A 24,673-nucleotide genomic window follows, 5' to 3' on the forward strand; every position below is an offset into this window, starting at 1 on the left:
GATTCCCAGCTCTGCCGCTTGAGTTGTGGAGGCTTATCTGGGGAATTCAGATTAGCCTGTGCTCTCCCACACACGCCAGCTGGGTGACCTTGGGCTAGTCACAGCTTCTCGGAGCTCTTTCAGCCCCACCCACCTCACAGGGTGTTTGTTGTGAGGGGGGAGGGGCAAGGAGATTGTAAGCCCCTTTGAGTCTCCTGCAGGAGAGAAAGGGGGGATATAAATCCAAACTCTTCCTCTTCTTCTTCTTCCTCCACACTGGTGCAGGACCCAGAGTTGGAGAAGCAATGGCATGGGGACAAACTTCCATATTTGGGTGCCACAGAGTTGTGCAGCACCCTATTGCTGTGGTAAGTGTCCCTGCGCCTGCATCCATGATACTTTGTGTGGTGCTGGTGGGAATGGTGCCGGCAAAGGGGTCACACCACTTCTAATGCAGCTTTGACCCCGCCCCAACTTTGGATTGCACAGTTAGTGAGACTCTCGCTCAGATGTGTGGAAATACACACACCCATCCTCCCTCCTGAAGGAGCAGAGCTCAACCATTTTTGCTCCTCTTTTTTAAAAATGAGAACGTTTATTTCGTTTACACATCTAAATAGCACATACATAGAAAGATAAAGAAAAGATCCCGATCTGGTCCCCCCTCCCCCCTATAATAATAATACTAAATGAAAAGAAAAGAAACACATACACATATATATGGTGACTTCCAGCTACCTCGCTAAGGATCCAATCATAAATCTCACCCCATGCTTATAATTAATATCTACATTTTTTTTCACTTTTAGTCCTTCTTAAAAAGTTGTCTGAGGTTGATTCCCCACTGCAGAGTCAACTAGATTCGACCTGGTTCCCTGAAAAGGAACTGACCTAGGTTGACTCCATTGTTAATCCCCACAGCAGCCGAGTTCGTCCCACTAGAGCTGAGCTCAGAGGGGGGATCACCTCAGCGCTTCTTCTGCTCTTTGTTCCCAATTGGCTGTCGTGTTACCATGGGAACGTGGATGTGCGTAACGGCAACATTTTACATAACGGCAACATAGCCACAAATCAGTGCCCTATGTAGCTAAAACAGGGGTAGGGAACCTGCGGCTCTCCAGATGTTCGAGACACGGTACCTAATTCCCACTCAGCCTCTGTCATTGCATGGCCAATTGGTAGGGGCATGATGGTAGAATTGTAGTTCCTGTTATCAAAGCCGCGGGTACTCTGAAACTAAAACAGCTGATGTAGCGTGTGCTGTTTAACAATGTATGGCCATCACTTCATATACAAAAGGGATTTTTTTTTTTTAAGGAAGGCGTGCTTTTTTCTACTGCTACCGGAGTCTTTTTTGTTCTGAGGCAATTACCCCAAAACACTGAACTGTGATTGGCTGACCCGGAGGAACGGTTCCTCGATGATTCCCCCACTTACCGACCTCAAACCTGTATGAGTTAGAGCCTAAGGTTAAGCTGAAAAAAGTTGTACACACCTCTCTGAGTGGAGTCCGGAATTTGACAGTTTGAGGTGGTGGCTGGGATGGAACCGATATTAGAACTCTCTCAGCGGCTGTGGGGAATACCTAAGTCAAACCTAGGTTGAACCTAGGTCAAACCTGCCAGTGGGGAATTGACATTAATCCAATACGCTGTTTTCATTTAAGTCTCAAATCCTGCTGTTGTTTCTCTGTTTGAGTATGTTTTCAATTAGTTGTCCGCAAAGGATTTCCAGTCTTTCAGAAAACTGCCCGTATTCTTGTCTCTTATAACCATTTTTGCTCCTTTTGGCACTGTTGGGGCAGTGGGGCTTAAAGAAATGCAAAGGTGTCAGAGGTGCTTTGGTCCCCCTTCCAGGCCCTGCGGTGCTCAGAGAGACACTGATAGTAGTGGCTACTACCCCCCTGGGCTGTGTTGCTCAGTGGTTGTTTATGCCACTGGAGTCTGGAGTCATGCAGCAAGGAAGGAAAACAAGATCGCTTCGATTCCTCTACACATTATTGTTAAAAAGACTGAGCATCGCACCAAGCAAAATGAAGGAAAAGCAAAATAAATTTTAAAAACCCAAGGTTGCTTGAGGGAATTTATCTATTGTCTATGCACCCCTGCACATTTCACATGAGCTTCATCAGGGGGACGTCACTTTTAAGGCTGTATACAGTATTCTCTATAAGCACAAAGCCGAAGGAAGTGAAAGAGAATACTACATTGAAGGCATAGAGGGCATGCTAATCAAGTTTGCAGATGACACCAAATTAGAAGGGGTGGCTAATACCCCAGCGGACAGGATTCAAAATGACTTGGCCAGATTAGGCAGTTGGGGCCAAAACTAACAAAATTAATTTCAGCAGGGATAAATGTAAGATACTACACTTAGAGTGATGCCGCACAGGTGTAAAATAAGGTTCCAACCCAGTTCCCTGACGGCGAGAAGGGTTACCTAATCTAGAGCCACAAAGCCATTGTTGTTCCCCACTGCACAGCCAGCTTGATCCCGAGCTGGGAGAGGCGGAATCATCCTGTGTGCCTCTTTGCTGCTCTGTTCCAATTGGCTTACTGTTCTGCGGCCATGTTTCCGTCTATCCCCACCTACGTTATAAAAAAACTGCCTGCCACAGGAATGGGAGGAGGGACCAAGGTGGCGTTTTTTTTGAATGGCAACGCTACATTGAGTGGGCGAGAATTATTAATGGCTGTTTGTGCGAAAGCCAGCCATAAAGCTTGAAACACAAGAAAGAAGGGGGGGGGGAAATTAGGCGTGATTTTCACCCTGGCAGTTCTCCAGCTGTATGCATGCCCAAAACACTCAGCTGTGATTGGCTGAATGGGGGACTCCTGGCACCAGAGATTCCGCACTTGTGTTATCGACCTAAGTTCGAACTATCTTCGACCTACTGGGATCGACGTGGTTTTGTACCAACTTCACCCTGTGTAATGGTCAAATTTCCAACTCCAGTTGGGAACTTCTACTTTTTTCAGGGAACCACGCTCGAACTCAGCTCGATTCCAGTAAAGTGCGGAATCTCTGGTGCCGAAATCCCATCCAATAATCTGCTGAGTGTTTAACATCGCGATACAACTAATAATCAAAAGCATACCTTCATCCCTCCCATTCCTCTGGCAGTTTTTTATAGCATTATTATTGGGCATAGATGGAACATTACCATAGAACAGTAGCCATATCAGACGGAGCGGGCGGTGAAGAGGCATGGGACCAGTTCCGCCCTCGAGCTGGGATCCAAGCTGGTTTTGCAGTAGGAGAACAACAATGGCTTCGACCTAAGTTGAGTACCCTTCTCCAGGGAACTGGGTTCGAACCTAATATTTTACCCCAATGTGCAAGAATGCAGCCCATTAGTAGACCACAAACTGAACATGAGTCAGCAGTGTGATGTGGCAACCAAGAAAGCCAATGCAATTCTGTGCTGCATCAATTTTTATTTTATTTATTTATTTATTTATTGTTTACATTTTTATACCGCCCCATCCCCTAGGGGCTCTGGGCGGTGTACAACAACTTAAAAACACAATAAAATGGAAGTTATTAAAATCTTTAAAACGCAGCGGTAACATTATACTGATAATAATAATAATAGGAATAATAGAAGGAATAATGGGAAGTGATCCGACCAACCCCATTTTTTCATTAGAATTTTCCCCAGCGGGAAAAAATTACTTAGGGAGGAGAATTGAGGTGGCGAACCACAGTAGATGTGTGGAAGCCTAGATGGCCCGAACTGGCTGGGGCACCATCTTCAGCGGCTGGTCCCTCCGAAGGCCGGACTTGGGAACAACTCCGTTTTACAGGCCCTCTTGAGGAACTCACTGATGTCCGCCTTGGAGGGAACCCTGAACGCCCGGAGGAGGAGGTGTTCCACCAGGCTGGAGGCCAGGGCTGTAAAGGCCCTGGCCTCGCGTGGAAACCAGCAGCATCGATGAGGGGCCGGGGCCACTAACAGATCTTGCCCCTCCCGTTGGCGAAGGGGTGCGTTGCAGGGACATCTTGGGGTGATGCGGTCTGCGAAGATGCGAGGGCCCCAGGCGTAATGGAAAGGCCTTAAAGGTCGAGTACCAGCACCTTGAAAATGATCCGGAACTCCACCGGGAGCCAGTGCAGCTGGCGTAATACAAGGGATTGAATATGATCATAGGTGGAACTGCCTGCGTAAGCAGCAGCGCCGCTCGCGTAGCTGGACCAGCTTCAGTCTCCGGATCAGGCAGCAGGAAGACCCAGCGATAGAAGCGAGATTACAATAGTCTAATCTGGAGGTGACCGTTGCATGGATCACAGTGGCCAGAGTCCGCTTGCAGGAGAGGAAGGAGGCCAGCCTCCGGGCCTGGCGAAGATGGAAAAAAAGGCAGCCAGGGTTGTATGGAGCCACCTGGAGTCTCCCATTGAGAGAGACAAATCCAGGTGGACCCCCAGCGGGCTTACCTAACGCCGCGAGGAAAGTGCGAGGCTCAATGACGGCCCCCCTCTCATCTCCACACGGTGGCTGGACAAATCCTGTCCCTCCCCAGCGGCCAAGCCGAGGAGGATCTCTCCGTCTTCGATGTATTCAGTTTTAACCTGCTCTGCATAACCAACCAGCAACCGCCTCCAAACTGGTGCTGCTGGAGAGCCGCCAGAGGCGGCTGCTGCTCCCCTCCATCAACAGAATGAGCTAGCGTGTCATCAGCATACTGGTGACAGAGTCAGCCCAAAACTCTATTACCAGTCCCGAGGCAAGGAAGTTTGCATATATAGATATTAAATAGCAGCGGGGATAATAAAGCCCCTGGGGGTACACCGCAGTCGAGCGGGCGGCACTTCGGGAGGCCTGATCCCGCACCTCACTACTGCCCAACCGACCCCGGAGAAAGCGAGGCAATCCATTGAAGGACAGTGCCTCGCGCACCCGGAAGGGCGGCCAAGCCCGGTGGAGTCAAAAGGTCGTAATGGTGAGCCACATCAAGCATTTCGCGGTAAGATCCTAGCAAGCCACCAGCAGCCGATCACTTTCCGGTCGAGAGCTGAATACGGGAACATATCTGTGGCCGGCGAACAAGTCGATCTCCGTCCCATGCCCAACACGGAAGCTTGGACTGGAAGGGGAGTCGAAGGCCCGATGTGTCATCAGGAAATCTTGAAGCTGCTCCAACACCACTCTCTCTCAATTACCATCCCCAGGAGCGAAAGATTGACAGGAAGGCTTGGTATTGGTGGCCAGATTATGGATCTAACAGTGGTCTTTTTTTAAGAGTGAAGCGGACCGCTGCCTCCTTCAAGCCCATCGGGAGAAGACTCCTTGCTTTCGAGGATAGCCATTGATGATACTCAACAGATGGGGTTACGTGGCTCCGCTTTACCTATACGGAGTTTTACAAAGCCAGGATGGGCCTTGCGGAGTCCAGAGGACAGAGTAGTAGGTCTAACAGCAGCTAAGGTCCTGTCGGCAAGCGGCTTCAGAGAGCAAAGGAAAACTGGGCCAAGCAAGGGCCGAAAGAGCTGAGCAAGGAAGTCTCCAGTTCACTAATTGTATCCAGCGTGGGGAAAGGTCCTGGCGAGATGACTAGCGACCTTATCCAGCGAAAAAAGCTCATAAAAGCCTCACAGCTAATACTCAATTGTGGATTTGAGGACCCCTCTCGATAGGGAGGTCAGAGACGGAATTATCACAGGAAAATAATTGTGCCGAGGCGAGCCTTTGGCCGGATCGCGAAGAGAGAAGGAGGAGAAGGCTCTCTTAAGCCTCTTTCATACGCCACCTCGCTTGGAAGCTTTTCATAAGCACGTCCTATAAGATGTTGGCGTGACCTGCGTCACGAGATTTCCCCTCCCTTTTCGCTCTAGGCGTCACAAGCACCCGTTTCATATGGCGCCCAACTCCTCAATTGTATACCAGGGGCCTTTGCCCGAGAGCGAAGCTGGCAGTGAAAACGCCGAGTTTCTTTGCTGCATCGATAGCATCGGAGGCGGGGAGTTGAGTCCTCCACCTGCTCATCGAGTGTACGAAGCGAAGGTTCAAGGAGTCCCGCAGAGCATTACCAGAAACCAAGTGGATCCATGAGTCTCAGCGGCGGGAACGCCATCCGGCAATGCGCCCTAGAGCAGGGTAAGAGATTGATGCGGCAAAGTCCACCCGGACTTTCCAGGGCATAATGGTAGGACCATGGCACCTACTAACAGAGGATCACGACCAAATTTACCCCGACCCGAAGACCAAAGTCCAGCGTATGCCCGGCCTCATGAGTGGGGCCAGAATTTATCAAGGAGAGGCCTAAGCGTGCATAGCCATGGATGAAAACTAGCTCGCCGCCACTGCACCAGCACATGGCCCGGTGTCGAGCATCGTTGAAGTCCCCAAGACAACAAGCCTGGGGAACCCGCCGAAGCGCCCAGTCTGACACCACCTCCAGCAGCAGCGGCAGGCCGTCCCGGTGGCGGCTAAGGGCTGACCAGTACACACCAGAAGAGCGGCCCAGCCTCTCCACGGCCAACTCCGCTGAAGACAGCGCGTCCATTACCATGCGGCGATCTCCGGGGCGGGGACTGCCCTAAAAGGGATAGATTCATGGGCGAACAGAGCCACCCCACCCCGACCCTGTGTTGCAGCGATTGATGGAGAACCAGCTTGAAACCTGGTGAAGCGCTGACCTGCCCGCTACAGGTGACAGCGGTCTCACCTTGCCGGCGCGCAGGTTTGGTGACACCGCGCCAGAGTCCACCTGTTGGGCTAAGAAAATCCTGGAGCACCTTGCGTCTTAACATTGTTAATGGACCTGGCGTTGATCAGCATCAAAGAGCGAAGCAAAATTATCCCTGATCCCAGCACCTTGATTAGCCGAGATAGGTCGAGGAGGTCAGAAAGGCGAAGCGAGCATAACCATATCATTCGTCAGCCTTCTATCATATGGCCACCGCCTACCGCAATACCTTCCCCGTCCCATCAGCACTGGGATCCCTAGCCCCAAAGTTGGTGCCCCCATGACTCTGCCAACCACCTCTCACCCCAAGCCTGACTAAAATAAGCCCGATAGGTAGGAGGAGCCTAAACTAAACCTAGACACCAGTGGAGCTGGTGACTATCTATGACCCACCCACTAACACATACTAATACAGTTCAATACAATCTATAACAATGTGGGCATAGTGTCTAGATCTAGGGACGAAATAGTACCACTCTATTCTGCATTGGTCAGATCTCACCTAAATACTGGATCCAGTTCTGGGCACCACAATTCAAGATAGCGACAAGCTGGAATGGGTTCAGAGGAGGGTGACCAAAATGATAAAAGGAATCCATACCCTATGAGGAGCGGCTTAGGGAGCTGGGTATGTTTAGTCTGGAGAAGAGAAGGTTAAGGGGTGACATGGTAGCTGTGTTTAAATATTTGAAGGGATGTCATGTTGAAGAGGGAGAAAGCTGGTTTCCTGCTCTTCCAGAAACTGGGACACAGAGTAATGGATTCAAGGTGCAGGAAAAGAGATTCCACCTGAACATTAAGAAGAACTTCCTGATGGTAAGGGCTGTTTGACAGTGAGATGTGCTAATGGTGGGGTGGTGGTGGAGTCTTCTTCTTTGGAGGTTTTTAAGCAGAGGCTGGATGGCCATCTGTGAACGGTGGTTTGATTGTGTATTCCTGCATGGCTGGGGGTTGGACTTGATGGCCCTTGTGGATTCTTCCAACTCTGTAATCCTATATGCAGCCTTTCAAGCCCTATCCCAATGAAGCTAATGCGAAACATGTAGGGGTGTATAGACAATAACTGGTATTTTGCTTTTCCTCTACTACCGGCTCACCTGGTCCACTTCTTCTAGAAGCTGCAGCAGCAGGAGAATTTGGCATGGATAGTGTCATCCAGTTGTTGAAGGAAGAGTCAAACATTCATCAAAGAGGCAGGAGGGCTCCAGCCCTTTAGGGGCCCAGTCCTCCTGCCATTTGTTACCCTTTGGAGAAAGAGGGCAAGAGAGAGTAGGCTTCTTCTCCAAGTGGACCTATGGCTCATTCTGCACATGCAGAATAATGCACTTTCAAACTGCTTTCAGCGCCCTTTGAAGCTGTGCGGAATGGCAAAATCCACTTGCAAACAGTTGTGAAAGTGGTTTGAAAACACATTACTTTGCATGTGCGGAAGGGGCCTATGTTTGGTTTAAGCACTGTATTTTAGAGACTCCAAAAGTGCAGCAACCCAACCTGACAGGAGGAGATGTCATATAAAACTCTTCTTTCTTGGGGATGAATGATGGCTTTCTCAGATTGTCGTATGAATAATGGCTCAGCAGTGGTTTTTCTCAGATTGTCATATCCCTTCATATTGAAAGTTCTATGTCTTTGGCGTACAGCTTTAAGTAGAACTTTGACTTCACTGTTGACTTTGATGTCGAATTTAATCACAGCCTCACGATTAGTGTTTGCATGGCATTAGAAGTCAAAGGATGTTCCTGAAGTAAATGAGTGATTAGATAAGATAAAGGAGGTTTATCTTATGATTAAATTGACACCTTTCCAAAGGAATGATTTTTTTAAAGTGAAGGTTCAAGTGGTTAAGAATTATTAATTGCATCCAGGTAAAAACTGCTGAATTAGAATAAACTGTGTGGTTTTGCATGTTTGCAAATTATGTTTGTAATACATGAGTAAATAATAGAAGGGAAGGAAGGAAGGAAGGAAGGAAGGAAGGAAGGAAGGAAGGAAGGAAGGAAGGAAGGAAGGAAGGAAGGAAGGAAGGGAGGAAGGGAGGAAGGAAGGAAGGAAGGAGGAAGGAGGGAGGGAGGGAGGGAGGGAGGGAGGGAGGGAGGGAGGGAGGGAGGGAGGGAGGAAGGGAGGGAGGAAGGAAGGAAGGAAGGGAGGAAGGGAGGAAGGGAGGGAGGAAGGAAGGAAGGAAGGAAGGAAGGAAGGGAGGGAGGGAGGAAGGAAGGAAGGAAGGAAGGAAGGAAGGAAGGAAGGAAGGAAGGAAGGAAGGAAGGAAGGAAGGAAGGAAGGAAGGAAGGAAGGAAGGAAGGAAGGAAGGAAGGAAGGAATACTTGGGCTGCATTTCAGGGAAACTGTAAATCCCTTAACTGTAAAGTATACTTAATTATACTCCAAAGAGTATGGTCCAAGGGCACATAATATCAGGGGCCATTGGAAACAAACACTCTTGAAATTTAGGATCTTCAAGAAGCTGCTGCGGGTTCCTGATCAGTTATCCCTCTATTCAAAACTCTCTCTCTCGGTAGCCATATATATTTTTAAAACCTTTCTTGAGAGCCCAGGAAGCTTTGCCGATTCTTTTCCATTCTGCATTTTTTTTCTAACATATTTTGCCTCGGCATCGAAGCACCTGGTGCATTATAGGTCCCAGGATTTTCCCCTCTCTGCACTTGTTTTGCAAATCTTCCCATTCCTCAAGTAAATTGTTCCTGCTACCTTTTTCTTCACTTGTAACTGTTAACTTGGGGGGAGAGGGACATTTCAGAATTGTAACAGAATTATTTACTTCACTTGCTTTGCCAAGGATATCCTACTTGTCATAGGAGAGCTGCGAATCAAGTAAATTCCGCCATATTCGGATAGTTATGGAAGGGGGATATATTCTGCATCCCTCTTAGTACATTATTCCTGCGGAGGCCAGATCCAAACTCAAAATGATTCTTTAGTTTGCCCTACTTTCATAGATCGTATTTCCTGTCTCCTCCCGACAGAGCTGGACTTTTAACTTTCTGTACCCCGAGTTAGCCATTTCCTCTCGCTGTGTGTACTTAGCTGATTACAACAGGCAAGGCCCTAGAGCAGGCCAACTCAGCTCGCTAAATATAGCTCGCTATGTATGTGCATCCGAAGCCTACAACTGTGCCTCATTTCGGAGTTGTGTAACACGGCACCGGGGCTGCCGACCTCCTGCCTCTTCCCAGCGTAGCGCTTGCAAAACAGAGGAGTTCAGCTCGTGGCTTAGTGTACTACTGTTCCGCAAATAGTCATGAATCTGCATGTGCTAAACGGGCGATTATACAAGCAATTAGCAATTTCCCGCTGGCTGATTGCAGAGTTGTTTGTGAATTCACCCACTTAATGGGCACAAACGCTTTTCAAAAAAACGGTACAAAACCTGATGTCGTCTTGCTTTTATGGTGGGAAGCAATTCCCAAAGGATGTCGCAGTATTCCACCAAACTTAGAATGGAAAATACTAATGAAGTCTCCATCTCTTTGTGTTTCGTGCGTGCGTGCGTGCGTGCGTGCGTGCGTGCGTGCGTTCAAAAAAGAGCAGATGTATGTATCTTCAGATAAGGGAGACATCCACCCACAGTAGATTTTGTTTTTTCAAAGAGCCCAAAACTTCTCCCAAAACTGGCCTGAGGATTGTTACATCTCGAACCTTGACACAATAAACGGACTCTGTATTGGTTTTGGTGGGTTTTCCGGGCTGTGTGGCCGTGGTCTGGTGGATCTTGTTCCTAACGTTTTGCCTGCATCTGTGGCTGGCATCTTCAGAGGTGTATCACAGAGGGACGTCTGTTACACACTGTGTCCAGGCCCGGAAAACCCACCACAACCAATTGAATCCGGCCATGAAAGGACTCTGTATTGTTGATCAGTAGTGTTGATCAGTAGTGTTTATAGAAGGAGCCACGTGGGGTAGTGGTTAAGTGCTTGCACTGCCACTCACACGGTCAGGAGTTTGAGCCCCATGGTCAATTCAGCCATCCATCCATCCATTTCTTGGTCAGTAAATGAGTACCTAGCTCATAGCTAGGGGGTAAAGAACAGCCAGGGAAAGCAATGGCAAACTACTTCACAAAAGAGGCTTGCTCGCAGTGGTACCCCAGGATTGGACACGACTGAAGGGGAAAACTTTACCTTTTTTAGTGTTTATTGGTCAGCATCAAAGTACCTAGCTTGACAAATCCAGTTCTGGTGAACCTGGCTTTTGCTACCCCCTTTATTCTGATGTTAATCCCCCCTCCCATTTTCCCAAAGAATGTGAGAAAGAGTTAGTTTGGAGCTAAGGCGCCCCAAGGTTGGCGATAGAAAGAGATAGAGTCACCTGGCATTCTTCCCCCACAGGACAACGGAAACAATCTGGCTTCCCATGAAACCAAAGGTGCCTAGCTATCTACTCAGCATGTGAAGCCATAAAGCAAAAGATCAAGGAAAGAATGTCCCAGAACAGCAATGGTAACATATAGCCAGCTAGGAATGCATCTCAATCAACTAGATACACACATTTTCACACAACTGAGGCAAGATTGAAGGCAGTGGGAGCCTTGTTTCCATTCCATTCTGAAGCATCTATTATTTCTCTTTAATACCAAAATGAAGATACACATTCAGAGGGTCATACTGCTAAACCAATGAAATTGGAATTATGTGTGCCTTTGCTAGCTCCTAAATACTCTTAATTCTTTTATGCAGCCACAAAATCAGTCTCAGGAGATACTGGGTCAGATAATGAATTCTAAATTGGATTTGTCCTAATTCAATTTGGGCTTTAGTTGGCAGCCATGCTTCAAGGAGTATGTAAACGTAATTGGAAAGAGTTCAGAAAAAATGTAGGGGAAATATAGGATGCGTTTCAGAAATTCTGGAAAATCGGGCCCATTAAATATCATGAAGCGAGTATATAGAAGCGAGTGTATGTGTAGAACAGTGGTGGCGAACCTATGGCACGGGTGCCAGAGGTGGCACTCGGAGCCCTCTCTGTGGGCACGCGTGCACAGAGTTCGTCATGTGATAATAGTGCAAATATTTCAGGGAGATTATTAGCACTAAACCTAAGACCTAGTTTTGGGGAAGCAGTGTAGGTAACCCTGTTAAGCACTGTTAAACCCTACTGATATTCATGGAAAGAACTAAAGTGTGGTCCTTTACCTGGGAGTAAGCTTGGTTGCTGGCAATGGGGCTTGCTTCTGAGTAAACCCTCCTAGAGTCCTGATTCACCTGTTCGAAGCGTTGCACAGTTGCTTCACAGCAAAGCCACCAACTACCACCAAGCTTACTCCTGAGTAATGCGTGCCTTGGAGCCAACCGTTTTTTTTATACCAAAACTTCAGTATTCGGGTTAAATTGCCATGTTGGCACTTTGTGATAAATAAGTGGGTTTTGGGTTGCAGTTTGGGCACTCGAAAAGGTTCGCCATCACTGGTGTAGAAGAAGATAATTCTCTGTTAATTTTGGCCTATTGGTGCTCCATAGTCCAAACATGAAGCTTGAAACCATTTTAATTCAGGCACTATTTTAAGAAATTAACATTTTAAAAAAAATCATATTTCTACCTGTCACATTTTTATCTTGCTCTTCCTTCGAGGAGCATCTGCTCTGTGCACAAAAATTACCAGGTAGAATACCCACCATTTCCAATTTAAAAGGAATGGATAGTAAGTGATGCGAAATCTCTCTTCTCGAGACTGCTGCCAGTCAGAACAGACAATATTGATCTTGACAGAATAATGGCAAAACCACTTCAGTGTTCAGGGTTGTATAGCCTGACTGTTTAAAGAATACTTTGGGGTGGGGCTGTAGGTCACACACACTTGGAACACGTAAAATCACAGGTTCCGTTCCCAACATTACCTGTTAAAGACCTCAAACTGAGTTGCTGCCAGTCAGAATCGACAAAACTTACTTTGATAAACCTAGGGTCTGACTCACTGTCATGTTGCTTCAGATGTTCATGTTTAGTTATTTTAATGAATATAGCACTCAGGGCAGCTTACAGAACGTTACAAAACAGATCCTCATAACAGATCGGCAAGGTAGGCCAAAGCCCCTTCCGTGAATGCAGAATAATGCACTTTCAATCTACTTTTACAATTGTTTGCAAGTGGATTTTGCTATTCCGCACAGTAAAATCCAGCTTCAAAGTGGATTGAAAGTGCGTTATTCTGCATGTGCGGAAGGGGCCTAGGGAGAGCGTTTAAACCTGGTCAAGTCAGCGTACATCTTTGGTGGATTCCTCACAGCACAAATACGTCTTTAGGACATTATAAAAAAACTTTGGGGGAACTACACGCAGCTCTCTTCTTTCAAATGAGCTCAGCCCATTATATTCCTCTCAACCTGAGTTTTTCAAAAATCACTAAACAGGCAATCTTTTCCCCCCAACCCGGGTTGAAGACATGTCCTACTTTTGAGCAAATACAAGCAGGATTGCTTCGTTTCTCCTGCCCAAACCTCTTACTTTTGTTTCTGCCGCTCGTACCCACTGTTTCCCATTAAGATTCTCCATGAAGATTCCCCACGGAGGTTTCCTCTGCTTGTAGCTCATCCATTTTCTATTTCACAGTAAAAAGTCGATGAGTGAAGTTTGTTTTGCCTAGCAATCCTGCGCACAAGTTGTTATTCCTTCTTGTTTGTTTTGAGGGGCATGTCTGTGAAGATATGGCAACACAATTAGAGAAGCTGCAATTTGTGCAAATTTGGGTTTCCATATCTTCATAGACCTCTCTCTCAAATAGCTGCTTCTTGGGGCCATTTCAGACCAGGAAAATGCAACTCTAGTGTTTTTGAGATGGTGCCGGAGTGTCAGTCACCACTGGGATGACCTCAGCTGGGCTGTGCCATAGTTTCTGACTTTTGATTTTCAAATAATGATACTTTCTGACTTTCTCGTGTTCTTTTTCTTCAACCCTGCTGCCCCAAGTATTGCCCTGTCGATGCTGGTCACTTTCTTATCCTCAGTCACTGTGATGTGTGTTATATGCCAACACTTTCTTTGGCCATTTCCCCACTGAGAAATTAAAGCCAGATACAACCAGGTTTTAAAAGAAACAGCACCTTTTCATCGCAGTTTCTCCTTCCCCACTGATGTGTGTCTAGTGAAGACCTTGATATCTATCGTGGATTCAAGCAATGTAACACTTCTCACAAACACATGATCTGCTCGGCGGGTCTGTTCTTCTTTGTCCTGATTGGCTGTTGTGTTTGGGCAGGAACTTTTAAACACTTTTTTCATGCAGCTATGTCATTACATAGATGCGTAAGGCATAATCTCCCCCCTTCTGATTGGCCCGAATGGGAACACTACTCCGTCCATGAATGAAAAATTGTATTATTATTATTCTCGTTTTTATATTCTAACGGAGCTACGCATAAACAATTTCTCAAAATCCTTATACCGTGGCTTCCTATTTACATTCCTTTGTAACCACACCCAGCGAGGCACAAAAAAAGGCTGTGCGTGCTCTGCATACAGCCCACTGTGCTCTGATTGGCTGGAAGGTTCAACGGGCAGGAAGAATAAGTCACGTCTGTCTCATTACTCCCCACCAATCCGGCTTCGAAGCGTGATTGGGAAAAAAGGTGCACTTCAATGCATGTTCTGAAAAACGCGGGATGGGTGGGGGGAGCGCGTGCCAGAACCAGGATGAATCCGTGTTCAGCATTTAAGCAGTGGGGAGTTCTTGCTGAAACCGTGTTTTTTCGCATGAGTATCACACGATAAATTGACCGTGGGGAATCAACCTTTGTTTGGATCCGAAAGCCCCACAAGATCTTAACCTTCTCATTTTCCATTCCTTTCTCTGGGCGATGTTCCCTCCAGTTTTTAGCCATCCTGATGTTATAATTCTTGCATAAATTCCAGTGGATCATCTTGGCCACTGAGTGCCTCTGTTTGTACTCTGTCTGGGGGATCTTTTTGCAGGAGCTGAGTACATGATCTAGTTTCGGTAGCTTCCTCGCACAATCTGCACATTGCATCATCTGGGGATTTTTCCATTCCAGCCTTGATTGTGTTTGTCCAAATCGCCTGCTCTTAAGTGGCAACAATCAGACATTCGGGCTTTTTTTCAAAGTTCCGGTTGTTGTTATTATTACAGCTGGATAATTGAAATTTAGGTTTCTTAGATTTTAAAAGAAAAGCAAAATGTTCCACTCACAACACAATTGCATGTCATGCTGAATATGAATGCTGTATTTTTCCTTCCTTTTCTGATGCTGTAAGTTAAAATGAGGATATAATGCTCCTTGATATTACCCAAAAAAGATCTTCATGTTGATATTTTCTTCCGTTTCCACATTTTTTGTTAACATCAGTCTTGCATCAGTAGGACAAGTATTGGATACATTTTAGAAATAAAGATTTACATAATTCAGGGGGAAAAAATCCTGTGTCGATTTGATATGATATATGATTTCTTTGGAAATCATTATAGCAACCATTTTCCATTATTTTACTGCCCTGAAACCTATGCATGAAATCTGCATGAGGTATATCACAATGGCAACCCCGATCATTAACTCTGGTATATGTTCTTGCCAGTCTAGCTGGAGAAAGATGCCGGCGATAAAACATTTTATGGCAATTTCTCTCAGACCCAGGCTTCCAGTATTATTTTCATAATTTCCTTTGTTTATTTAAAACATTGAAACAGACAGCTGGGACCCAGGGCGAGTAATAGAATTCTGTCTGACATTCTCCATTGAAGGCGCTGGCAGCAATTTATAGACAATGAAAACAATGTAAAAATGCCAGCATAACACTCTCTCACAGACACACTATAATAGTAGCAATAAAATAGAGTTCACATACACTAAAATAACAGCAATTTCTTTGCAGCCTCCGAACAGTTGCATAGTATTAAGAGAAAAGGGGAGAAATAATTGAAAATTGAATTTGAACTGGCTGTGCAATCATCACGGAGCGGTAGCTTTTCTTAGGGTTACCAGCTCCATGTTGGGAAATACTAGGACCGTGGTGGCGAACCTTTGGCACTCCGGATGTTATGGACTACAATTCCCATCACCCCCTGCCAGCATGGCCAATTGGCAGGGGCTGATGGGAATTGTAGTCTATAACATCTGGAGTGCCAAAGGTTCGCCACCACTGTACAAGGAGGTTTTGAAGGTGGGGTCTGAAGAGAGCAGGGTTTGGAGAGGGCAGTGACTTCAATGAGGTATGATGTCATAGAGCATCCATTTCCCAAAAGCATCCATTTTCTCCTGGGAAACAGTTCTCCGTTACCTGCAGATGACTTGTAATCCTTGGAGATCTCCAGTCGCCACCTGGCAGTTGGCAACCCTTACTGAGCTGATCACAGCAACATCAAGGGGCAGCTTAAAGAACACATTTCAGTGGTGCAGTGGTTTAGAGCAGGTGCACTCTAATCTGGAGAACCGGGTTTGATTCCCCGCACTGCTACTTGAACTCTAGAAGCTTATCTGGGGAACTGGATTAGTCTGTGCATTCCAACACACGCCAAGTGAGTGACCTTGAGCTAGTCACAGCTTTTCGGAGCTCTCTCAACCCCACCCACCTCACAGGATATTTGTTGTGGGGGGGGGGAGGGGAAGGGAAAGGGGATTGTAAGCCCCTTTGAGTCTCCTGACAGGAGAGAAAGGGGGGTATAAATCCAAAATCGTGTTCTTCTTCTCAATGTCTGGGGGACACTCATATTGAAATATTGTTTAGTTACTTATTTTATATCCTTCATCTTTTGACATCTTTCCTCTCTTCCCCTACCCTGCCCTCCACTTCATCTTCTGAACAACAACCTTGTGAGGGGAAGTATGTTAGGCTGAGAGAAATGTGATCAGCTCATTTCAAAGTCACCCGGCAGACTTCCATTCCTGAGCAGGGGATTCAAATCCAGTCACCCCAGGTCCTAGTTCGACACTCTAACCCAGTGGTGGCGAACCTTTGGCACTCCAGAAGTTATGGACTACAATTCCCATCAGCCCCTGCCACTATGTCACACCAACCCTAAGTCTTTAAGGTGCAGCTGGACCATTGTCTTTATAAAATAATCAGCAATTTAAAACTGGTTAAAAGAGAGGCCAAATATAAAATGTTATGGCTTAGATTTGTGATATTAAACATCTGCAAGTGTGGTTTAAACACATCTGTAATGTATATAAAACCTGATCAGTAGAAAGCCTAGTTAAATGAATATGTCTCTAGCTGGAGGATTAAACATGGCACACTTGGTGCCCCCCAGATATGTGAGAAGGATGCCCCACAAGCAAGCAACTACCGTGTTTCCCTGAATATAAGACAGTGTCTTCTATTAATTTTTGCTCCCAAAGATGCGCTATGTCTTATTTTCAGGGGATGTCTTATTTTTCTGTGTTCTGTTCGTCGGGCATGCTTCCAAACAAAAACTTTGCTACGTCTTACTTTCGGGGGATGCCTTATATTTCGCACTTCAGCAAAACCTCTACTATGTCTTATTTTCAGGGGATGTCTTATATTAGGGGAAACAGGTAATTCCAGTAAAAGGACAGTTGAAAGGGCTTCTTGAGAACTTCTTTCAGCTACTGTGATTACACTGACTTTTCTCTCCCTAGGATACGGTATTGGCCTTCCTCCAAACTCTCCACTAACTTCCAATATCTCCGAACTCATAAGCCAGTATAAGTCCCATGGTTTCATGGACGTCTTGCATGACAAGTGGTACAAGGTCGTGCCGTGTGGGAAAAGGAGCTTTGCTGTGACTGAGGTAAGAGATATTCTGTGGTCCCCAGTCAATCTGTGTCTTTGAGTGCTGATGTTTGCAGACCTCTCTAGAAGACGATGGCCGGGGACATGGGGGGAAAGAACAAGTATGGTTGGGTCTAACATTTTAAAAGTCTTGGACTGAGAAATAGGGCAGAGAAGAGCGCCAATGCTGCCCCCCCACCACATGGCGTGTTTCTGCAATTTTGCTGGAGCAGCGATTGCCAGAGGAAGTTGAGGTACCAAGGCCGACAGAACAAAGTTGGATGGAGACTTGTTCATGAGGTAGAGCCAGAGGTGGGATCCAACCAGTTCTCACCACTTCTCTAGAAGTGGTTGCTAGTATTTTCCGAGTGCCGAGAAGGGGTTACTAAAGCATCCTCCCTGCCCAATAGGGACTGGAGGTGCGTGTGTGCGGCGGCGCCACAGTTTGAATCCCACCACCATCGGAACCTGTTATTAAAATGTTTGAATCCCACCAGGGGTGTAACGAGACAAACTGGAGCCCTGGGCAAAACCTGAGTTGGATGCCCACCCCCCCACCCCATGGGCGCCCACCCCACCACGACCCAAAACTTTTTTTGCACCAGGTCATTGGTGCCTGCAGGGGGTGCATTTTTAGACATATCACCACCAAAATTTCAGCGTATCATCAGGAGACTGTCCTTATGCTACCCCCCAAGTTTGGTGCAGTTTGGTTCAGTTGGGACAAAGTTATGGACCCTCAAAAGGGTAGTCCCCATCTCCTTACTCCCATTGGAAACAATGAGGGATGGGGCACCCCCTTTGGGAGTCTATAACTTTGGACTCCCTGAACCAAACTGCACCAAACTTGGGTGGTAGAATAAGGATAGTCTCCTGATGATACGCTGAAATTTTGGTGCTGCTAGCCTAAAAACTGTGCCCCCTGCAGGCCAAAAACAGAAAACTGCTAAAAATACCCCAAAACAAACTCTGCATTTTTGGTGCCCCCCACAAGGTGATGCCCTGGGCAACTGCCCACCTTGCCCAATAGGCATTACGCCCCTGGATCCCACCACGGGGTAGAGCTCCTATTTTTCATTTAGATAGTTACATGTAGGCACCTGAATGGTACTCAGAGGTTTTTTCTCATTCGCATTTTTCCTCGATTGTAAATTCCTGTTTGTTTGGACCGATGGCGTTCTATTCCACTTGTGTTTTCCTCCCTCTAGTGGATGAGCCAGTATCACACACATATTTGTTTGGCATGTCTCTCTGCAGTTTAAATCTACAGGGAGATATTCCAGACATACACCTGTGTGATATCTAATCAACCATTAGGGGGAGCAAAACACATGCAGAATGGGGAGGAGGGGAAACCTGGGGAAACAGGAACTTATAAGCAAGGAAAATGAGAACGCAAAAAAAAATATCCGGAGGCACAGAAGAGGGGGCATAAGCACTCTCTAGCTGGGGCTCCAACCCACTCTCTGCCCAGCCCCCCCCCCAAAAAAAAACCCCAGAACCTATCTCTACAATTGCTACAGTGTTCCAAGGGTATAAAAGCACTTAATTCTTCCGGTGAAGGGGCAGCAATTTCTGTCCATTACTCTTTCCCGTTGCAGGTACTCACGTCGCCCAATTCTGCTTGTGAGGATCTGCTGACCCCCAGGAATAAAATTGGAGGGTCAGTGGACTGTAATGGGAGGGGAAATGGGAACACCCTTGATATGGACATATAGTTTATGATGTTTTAAGCCATTGTATTTAATCATACAAGTTTTATTTATTTATTTATTAAACAAACATATAGGCCGCCTCATCCCCGAAGAGTAATTCACTGGGCACCAAGCACTTCAGAAGCTTACTTTAGGCTGATTCCGCATGGGCCAAAAACAGCAGTGTGAAAACAGTGTAAAAGGGTTTAAAACGGTGTAAAAGGGTTTATACTGTTTTCACACCATTTTCACACCACTGTTTTTGGCCCATGCGGAATCAGCCTTAGTTAGAAGAAACGAAACTCATGGGGCAGCCTGACACTGAGTTTTTCAGGTGGTTTGGGAAAACAGGGCCCCACCAAGGAGATAAGGAATTAGCAGAAGCTCACAAATACAGATTAAGGTAAAATAGAAACCAGTTGTTGTTATAGAAACCTTTTACGCAAGGTGTTTTTGACTTAAGTTTCACCAAATGTGGGAATGGGCAAGTTGTGGTAAAAGGTGAGATGAGATGACCAGGTCTGTATGTCTTCTTGACTCAAACCAATGGTCAGAAGACAAGGAGGGATGTTTGTAAGAGGGAGTAAATTATGTTATGCAAGCCACAGCCCCTTGAACCTCCTCCCTGTTGCTAACAGAGGAGAGTTCCCTCTTCTGCACAGAATTGAAAGAAAACAAAAAATCTCTGGGCACTGAAGAAGCTTTTGGATGGTTATTTTTGTAACCGGTCAGAGCGTTTGCTCTGTGGACAGGGCCTTTGCCCTGTGCCTAACACCCTGTTGTGCAAAGTTCACAGATGGTTGGACTAGCAAAATTGCAGTTCATGTGTCTCAACGTGTCTCAAATCCCTTTGGAAAGCAAAGAGCACACTCACATTCGAAACAGCTTATGCCAATCATGTGCTTCAAGGTGTCTGGAACCCGTGTCGAGCTGAGTAAAATGTGCTTGAGGGTTGGCGACCTTCAAATAGAACCTGCTCCTAGTAGGCAAACTGTACCGTCTGTGACCTTTCGGCGCTTTACATTTTGGAACGCCATCCTCTTGGATGAAAGGCTGTTAAAAAGAACAGTGGGCATTTGTAGTCAATTACCACAAGCGTGGTTACCGGTGAGACTCACATTTGCCAGGGAAAAAACTGGGCTGAGAAACACCGAATGGATGTCACTGTTTTTTTTTTTTAACGAGTAGCTCTAAAAGGTCAGGAAGAGAGAGCCCGGAAAGATATTTTTTTACAGCATTTCTTGCCAACCATGCAATGAAAATGTATAGATGGTGATGGCTTAGGACACGAGTATTGAATTGTGTTAAAACATTAAATCACAAGAAAGAAATTTCTGTGAAGAGACCTGGGAGCTGGTAGTTCATCTGTACAAAAAGAGAGACACCTAGTGGAGCCTTTGAGGGAGTGCATGAATAAAGCAAAGTCCAGTGGCCCCTTCAAGGCTACCAAAATTTTTGTCCCAACGTAAACTTGATGGACTAGAGCCCACTTGGTCAAAAGCATACAGTGGCAGGTGTCAAGGACAGAGTGAGAAGGATTTGTGGCTGCCTTCACAGAAAGTTGAAGATTGCCTTGCTGTAAAGGTCTGGTACTCCAGTCAATGACAAGACTCAGGAAAGGTTCAAGAGCTTTAATCAGAACTATGTCAGCCCAACGGCCAGGTAGCTGAACCTGAGATTCAAACTCCCTGGCCCCAGTATATACCTTAAGGCCGTGGTGGCGAACCTTTGGCACTCCAGATGTTATGGACTACAATTCCCATCAGCCCCTTCCAGCATGGCCAATTGGCCATGCTGGAAGGGGCTGATGGGAATTGGCCATGCTGGAAGGGGCTGATGGGAATTGTAGTCCATAACATCTGGAGTGCCAAAGGTTCGCCACCACGGCCTTAAGGTTACAGTTTGGTTCAACCCACAAAGCCCTCACCTTTGCATTCCCCCAATATCAGCATGAGAAAGACAGAGAAAGACAGTACTACAGATTCATTGTTTTGGGAAAGGCGAGTTACTCCCTGTGAAAGAAAGATAAGAAGTACTCGGTAAGCTCTATTGAACTAGTTACATTCTTGGTCTGATAGTTACATGCCGGCTCCAAGCAGGTTGGGGTCCGCGCCGCACCATGCCGTACCGCACCGACCTCCCCCTGATTCTGCTTTTACCTGCCTGCTCTTCTCAGTTCTCCCCCCCCCCCCCGCCACTTTGGGGTCAAAATGGCAACTTGACTCCACTGAGTTGCCTCGGTTTTGGGGTCTGCACTCTGGCAGGCCAATAAAGGTGCAGCCTGACACTTGCAGAGCATTCGGATTGGACTGTCCCCCACATAGGAAAATCTAGTGGCAGATGATAGCTTTAGTAGAACAATAGCGCAGCAGCTAACAGTATGGGGATGTAGCCCCATGGCGCAGACTGGTAAGCTGCCATACTGCAGTCCAAACTCTGCTCACAACATGAGTTTGATCCTGACAGAAGTCAGTTTCAGGTGACTTGCTCAGGGTTGACTCAGCCTTCCAGTGTTCTGTGGTCGGTAAAATGAGTACCCAGGTTGTTGGGGGTAAAGTGTGGATGCTGGAGAAGGCAATAGCAAACCATTTCATTGGGGATTTGGGGGTGGAGCCTCACTGGGATCAAATGCCACAGAATCCAACCTCCAAAGCATCCATTTTCTCCAGGGGTACTGATTTCTGTAGCCTGGAGATGAGCTGTAATTCCAGGGGATCCCCAGGTCCCACCTGGAGGTTGGCATCCCTAGTCTAAATCAAGGCCTTTCCCACGGCTTTTTTGCAGCTACAGTGCTATCCAAAGCAGAGGCATGCCCTTCAAACTTTGTTGAAATGAGCGGGCTTGGAAGGATGTCGTTCTGCATAGGATGGCACTGTAAACCACACACAGGGGGATGCATTCCCTGCACCTTAAGTGTTATGTGTAATTTAGACCTTAAGACATCCCTGGGTCTGAGGGAACCCTCATCTCCCCAGCGATTGCAATCCTTGTTTGCTACTGAAACCTAAATTCAGAGACCATCTTCTTCTGAAAAAAAATATGATGGGGTTAAAAAGAGAGGAAGCCATTGCTTTGTGGACCAACTTCTGAGGTATCACAGGCATCTGGCAGGCCACAGTAGTAAGCATGGGACTCTAGAGGAATCCTCGATTCTAATCCAGCTAGACATTTCATATGTTCTTAAATTTCAGGAGGCGTCATGCAGTGGTTAGAGTGTCAAGCCAGGATCTGGGAGATCCAAGTTTGAATTCCTACTCTGTCATGGCAGCTTGCTGGGTGACCTTGTGCCAGTCACTTCCTCTCAGTCTAGCCTACCTCACAAGGTTGTTGTGAGGATATAATGGAGGAGGGAAGATTGCAGCTACAAGGTGCTTTAGATCTCCACCGAGGAGAAAAGTAGGTAATAATAATCACGATACTTCTTGCATAGGAAATTAGATTTTCAAAAGACTAATAGTTCAGTCCTAAACAGGTCAACAAAAGATGCTGCTAAACAGGACATTCTTGGGAAAGTGTATTTAGGATCAATGTATTGTTGAAGGCTTTCACAGCCGGATTCAACTGGTTCTGGTGGATTTTCCAGGCTGTGAGGCCGTGGTCTAGTGCATCTTGTTCCTAACATTTCACCTGCATCTGTGGCTGGCATCTTCAGAGCTGTATCACAGAGGGAAGTCTGTTACACACTGTGTAACACCTCTGAAGATGCTAGCCACAGATGCAGGTGAAATATTAGGGACAAGATCCACCAGACCACGGCCACACAGCCCAGAAAACCCACCAGAACCAGTTGTATTTAGGATCGTTCTGTAAGTTACACGGGCCTTTCTGGACTTCAAGTATGCATGGCAATCCAGACTTTGACATCTGATCAGAATCCAGCATCTTGAAAATCTCAGCCTTCATGTTTTTGAAACACAAATTTCCACCCCTCTTGGCTGCCAAGATAAATAGGAAGATTTGCCAGCTGTGGCTGATGAAACCTCAAGCCAAAACAATAGGGTTTCCTCTGAAGGATTTCTTGTTTTCCCCATGGCCAGCAGAATGAACATCAATTATGCAAAATACACAAGAACATGCAAATTTGCTTAACTGGAATCATTTATTCACTGCACAGAATTTAACCTTTCTATGCAGAGAGAGCCCTGATGGGAAATTGGGATCTCGTTACTAGCCCATTTTAGACATTCCATTTTGACTCTCCAACTGCATGCAATAAAAATGCACACAGAAAGTGTCCTTTCTTTCCAAAGCACAGGCTTGCCATGTTATGGAAATGCGGCAATGCACATATTATTCATTTGTGTACAGCTTTGATACATGCAAAGAAGTTCCCTCAAAGGTTTAGGGTTCTGTTTGCAGGTATCAAACTGCATCAGGGTTGAGAGACCTGGAGATTGTAAGGGGGGGGAGGCTGAGGAGGGCAGAACTTGGGGATAGAAAGACTTCAATGGGGTATAGGTTCCACCCTCCAAAATGGCAGTTTATTCCAGGTGAACTGAACTCTGTCACCTAAAGACCAGTTCTAATACTGAGGGCCTTTCCCCACTCACCGTTTGCTGCGTGCTACTCTTGCCAAGTAGCACGGGGTCCAGCGGCACTCCCCACTACAGGGGCGGCGACAACGCAGCCGCCCCGCTCTGCCGCTCTCGCGCCCCCTCACTGCGCGTCATTTCTGGCGCTGCTGAAAACGGCGCCTTTTGATGACCCCGCACAGAGCACGGGGCAGTGGGGAAGCCGGGGAACACAATCCCCACACTGAAAAGGTCCACGCCAGATGAAACCGACGTCATTTTTTAAAGTGGGGAAACTGCCTGAGATATCCAGCCTTCACATGGAGGTTGGCAACTGTAGTATGCATAGAAAATACATTTCTTGCAACCACATATTTGGAGTCATGGGTAGTTGGTCTAGTCACAGTTTTTCCAAACTCTCTCAGCCCCACCTACCTCACAAGGTGTCTTTTCTGGGGAGAGGAAGGGAAAGGAGCTTGTAAGCCATCTTGAGTTTCCTTACAGGAGAGAAAGGTGGGATTTAAATCCAAACTACTACTACTACTACTACTACTACTACTACTACTACTACTACTACTACTACTACTACTACTACTCTTCTTTTCTTCTTCCTACTTTAGAACTCTGTTTAAGTTACATTTTCTAAAATGAACTATCCATTTGAAAACACATATTTGCAACTGGGGCCTCTGGGGGTGGGGCGGTATATCAAGTCAAATAAATAAATAAACAAACAAACAAATAAACAAACACACTGGATTAGGGTTTCTCTCTCCTTCAGTTCTTCTTAGCGGTGTGTAAAGTAGATTGTATCTTATCACAGGAAAAGGAAGACATTCCGTTAGTTGGGACATAATTGGCTGCCTTATGCAAAATGAGGGCATTTCTTCATTTAACATGGCATAGGCCTGCATCCACATATCCACAGACTTTCCTACGTGCCTTTCCTGTTGCAGCTGACTGAGCTCCCCGAAATTTTGTTGCTAAGAATCCGCAGGCCTTCAGGGGTGAAAGGGAGGTCTGCGATGAAAGGAGGGAATTGGCAGGAGCCACCACTACTTCTTCTCCAAATGGAAAAGCTGCTCCACCTGAAGAACTGAGTGGTTGC

The 24,673-nt window shown here is 46.5% G+C and overlaps 1 protein-coding gene across 1 annotated transcript in view; it reads left to right on the forward strand.

The window, feature by feature from the left end:
- GRIN3A (glutamate ionotropic receptor NMDA type subunit 3A) overlaps positions 1-24,673 on the forward strand; it is a 161,541-nt gene that overhangs the window by 113,206 nt on the left and 23,662 nt on the right. Inside the window, 1 exon segment of the mRNA XM_048504478.1 lies at positions 17,228-17,379. Within this exon segment, the coding sequence (XP_048360435.1) occupies positions 17,228-17,379 (152 nt within the window).

This window comes from Sphaerodactylus townsendi, linkage group LG07, assembly GCF_021028975.2.
Source record: "Sphaerodactylus townsendi isolate TG3544 linkage group LG07, MPM_Stown_v2.3, whole genome shotgun sequence".
NCBI classification, from domain to species: domain Eukaryota; kingdom Metazoa; phylum Chordata; class Lepidosauria; order Squamata; family Sphaerodactylidae; genus Sphaerodactylus; species Sphaerodactylus townsendi.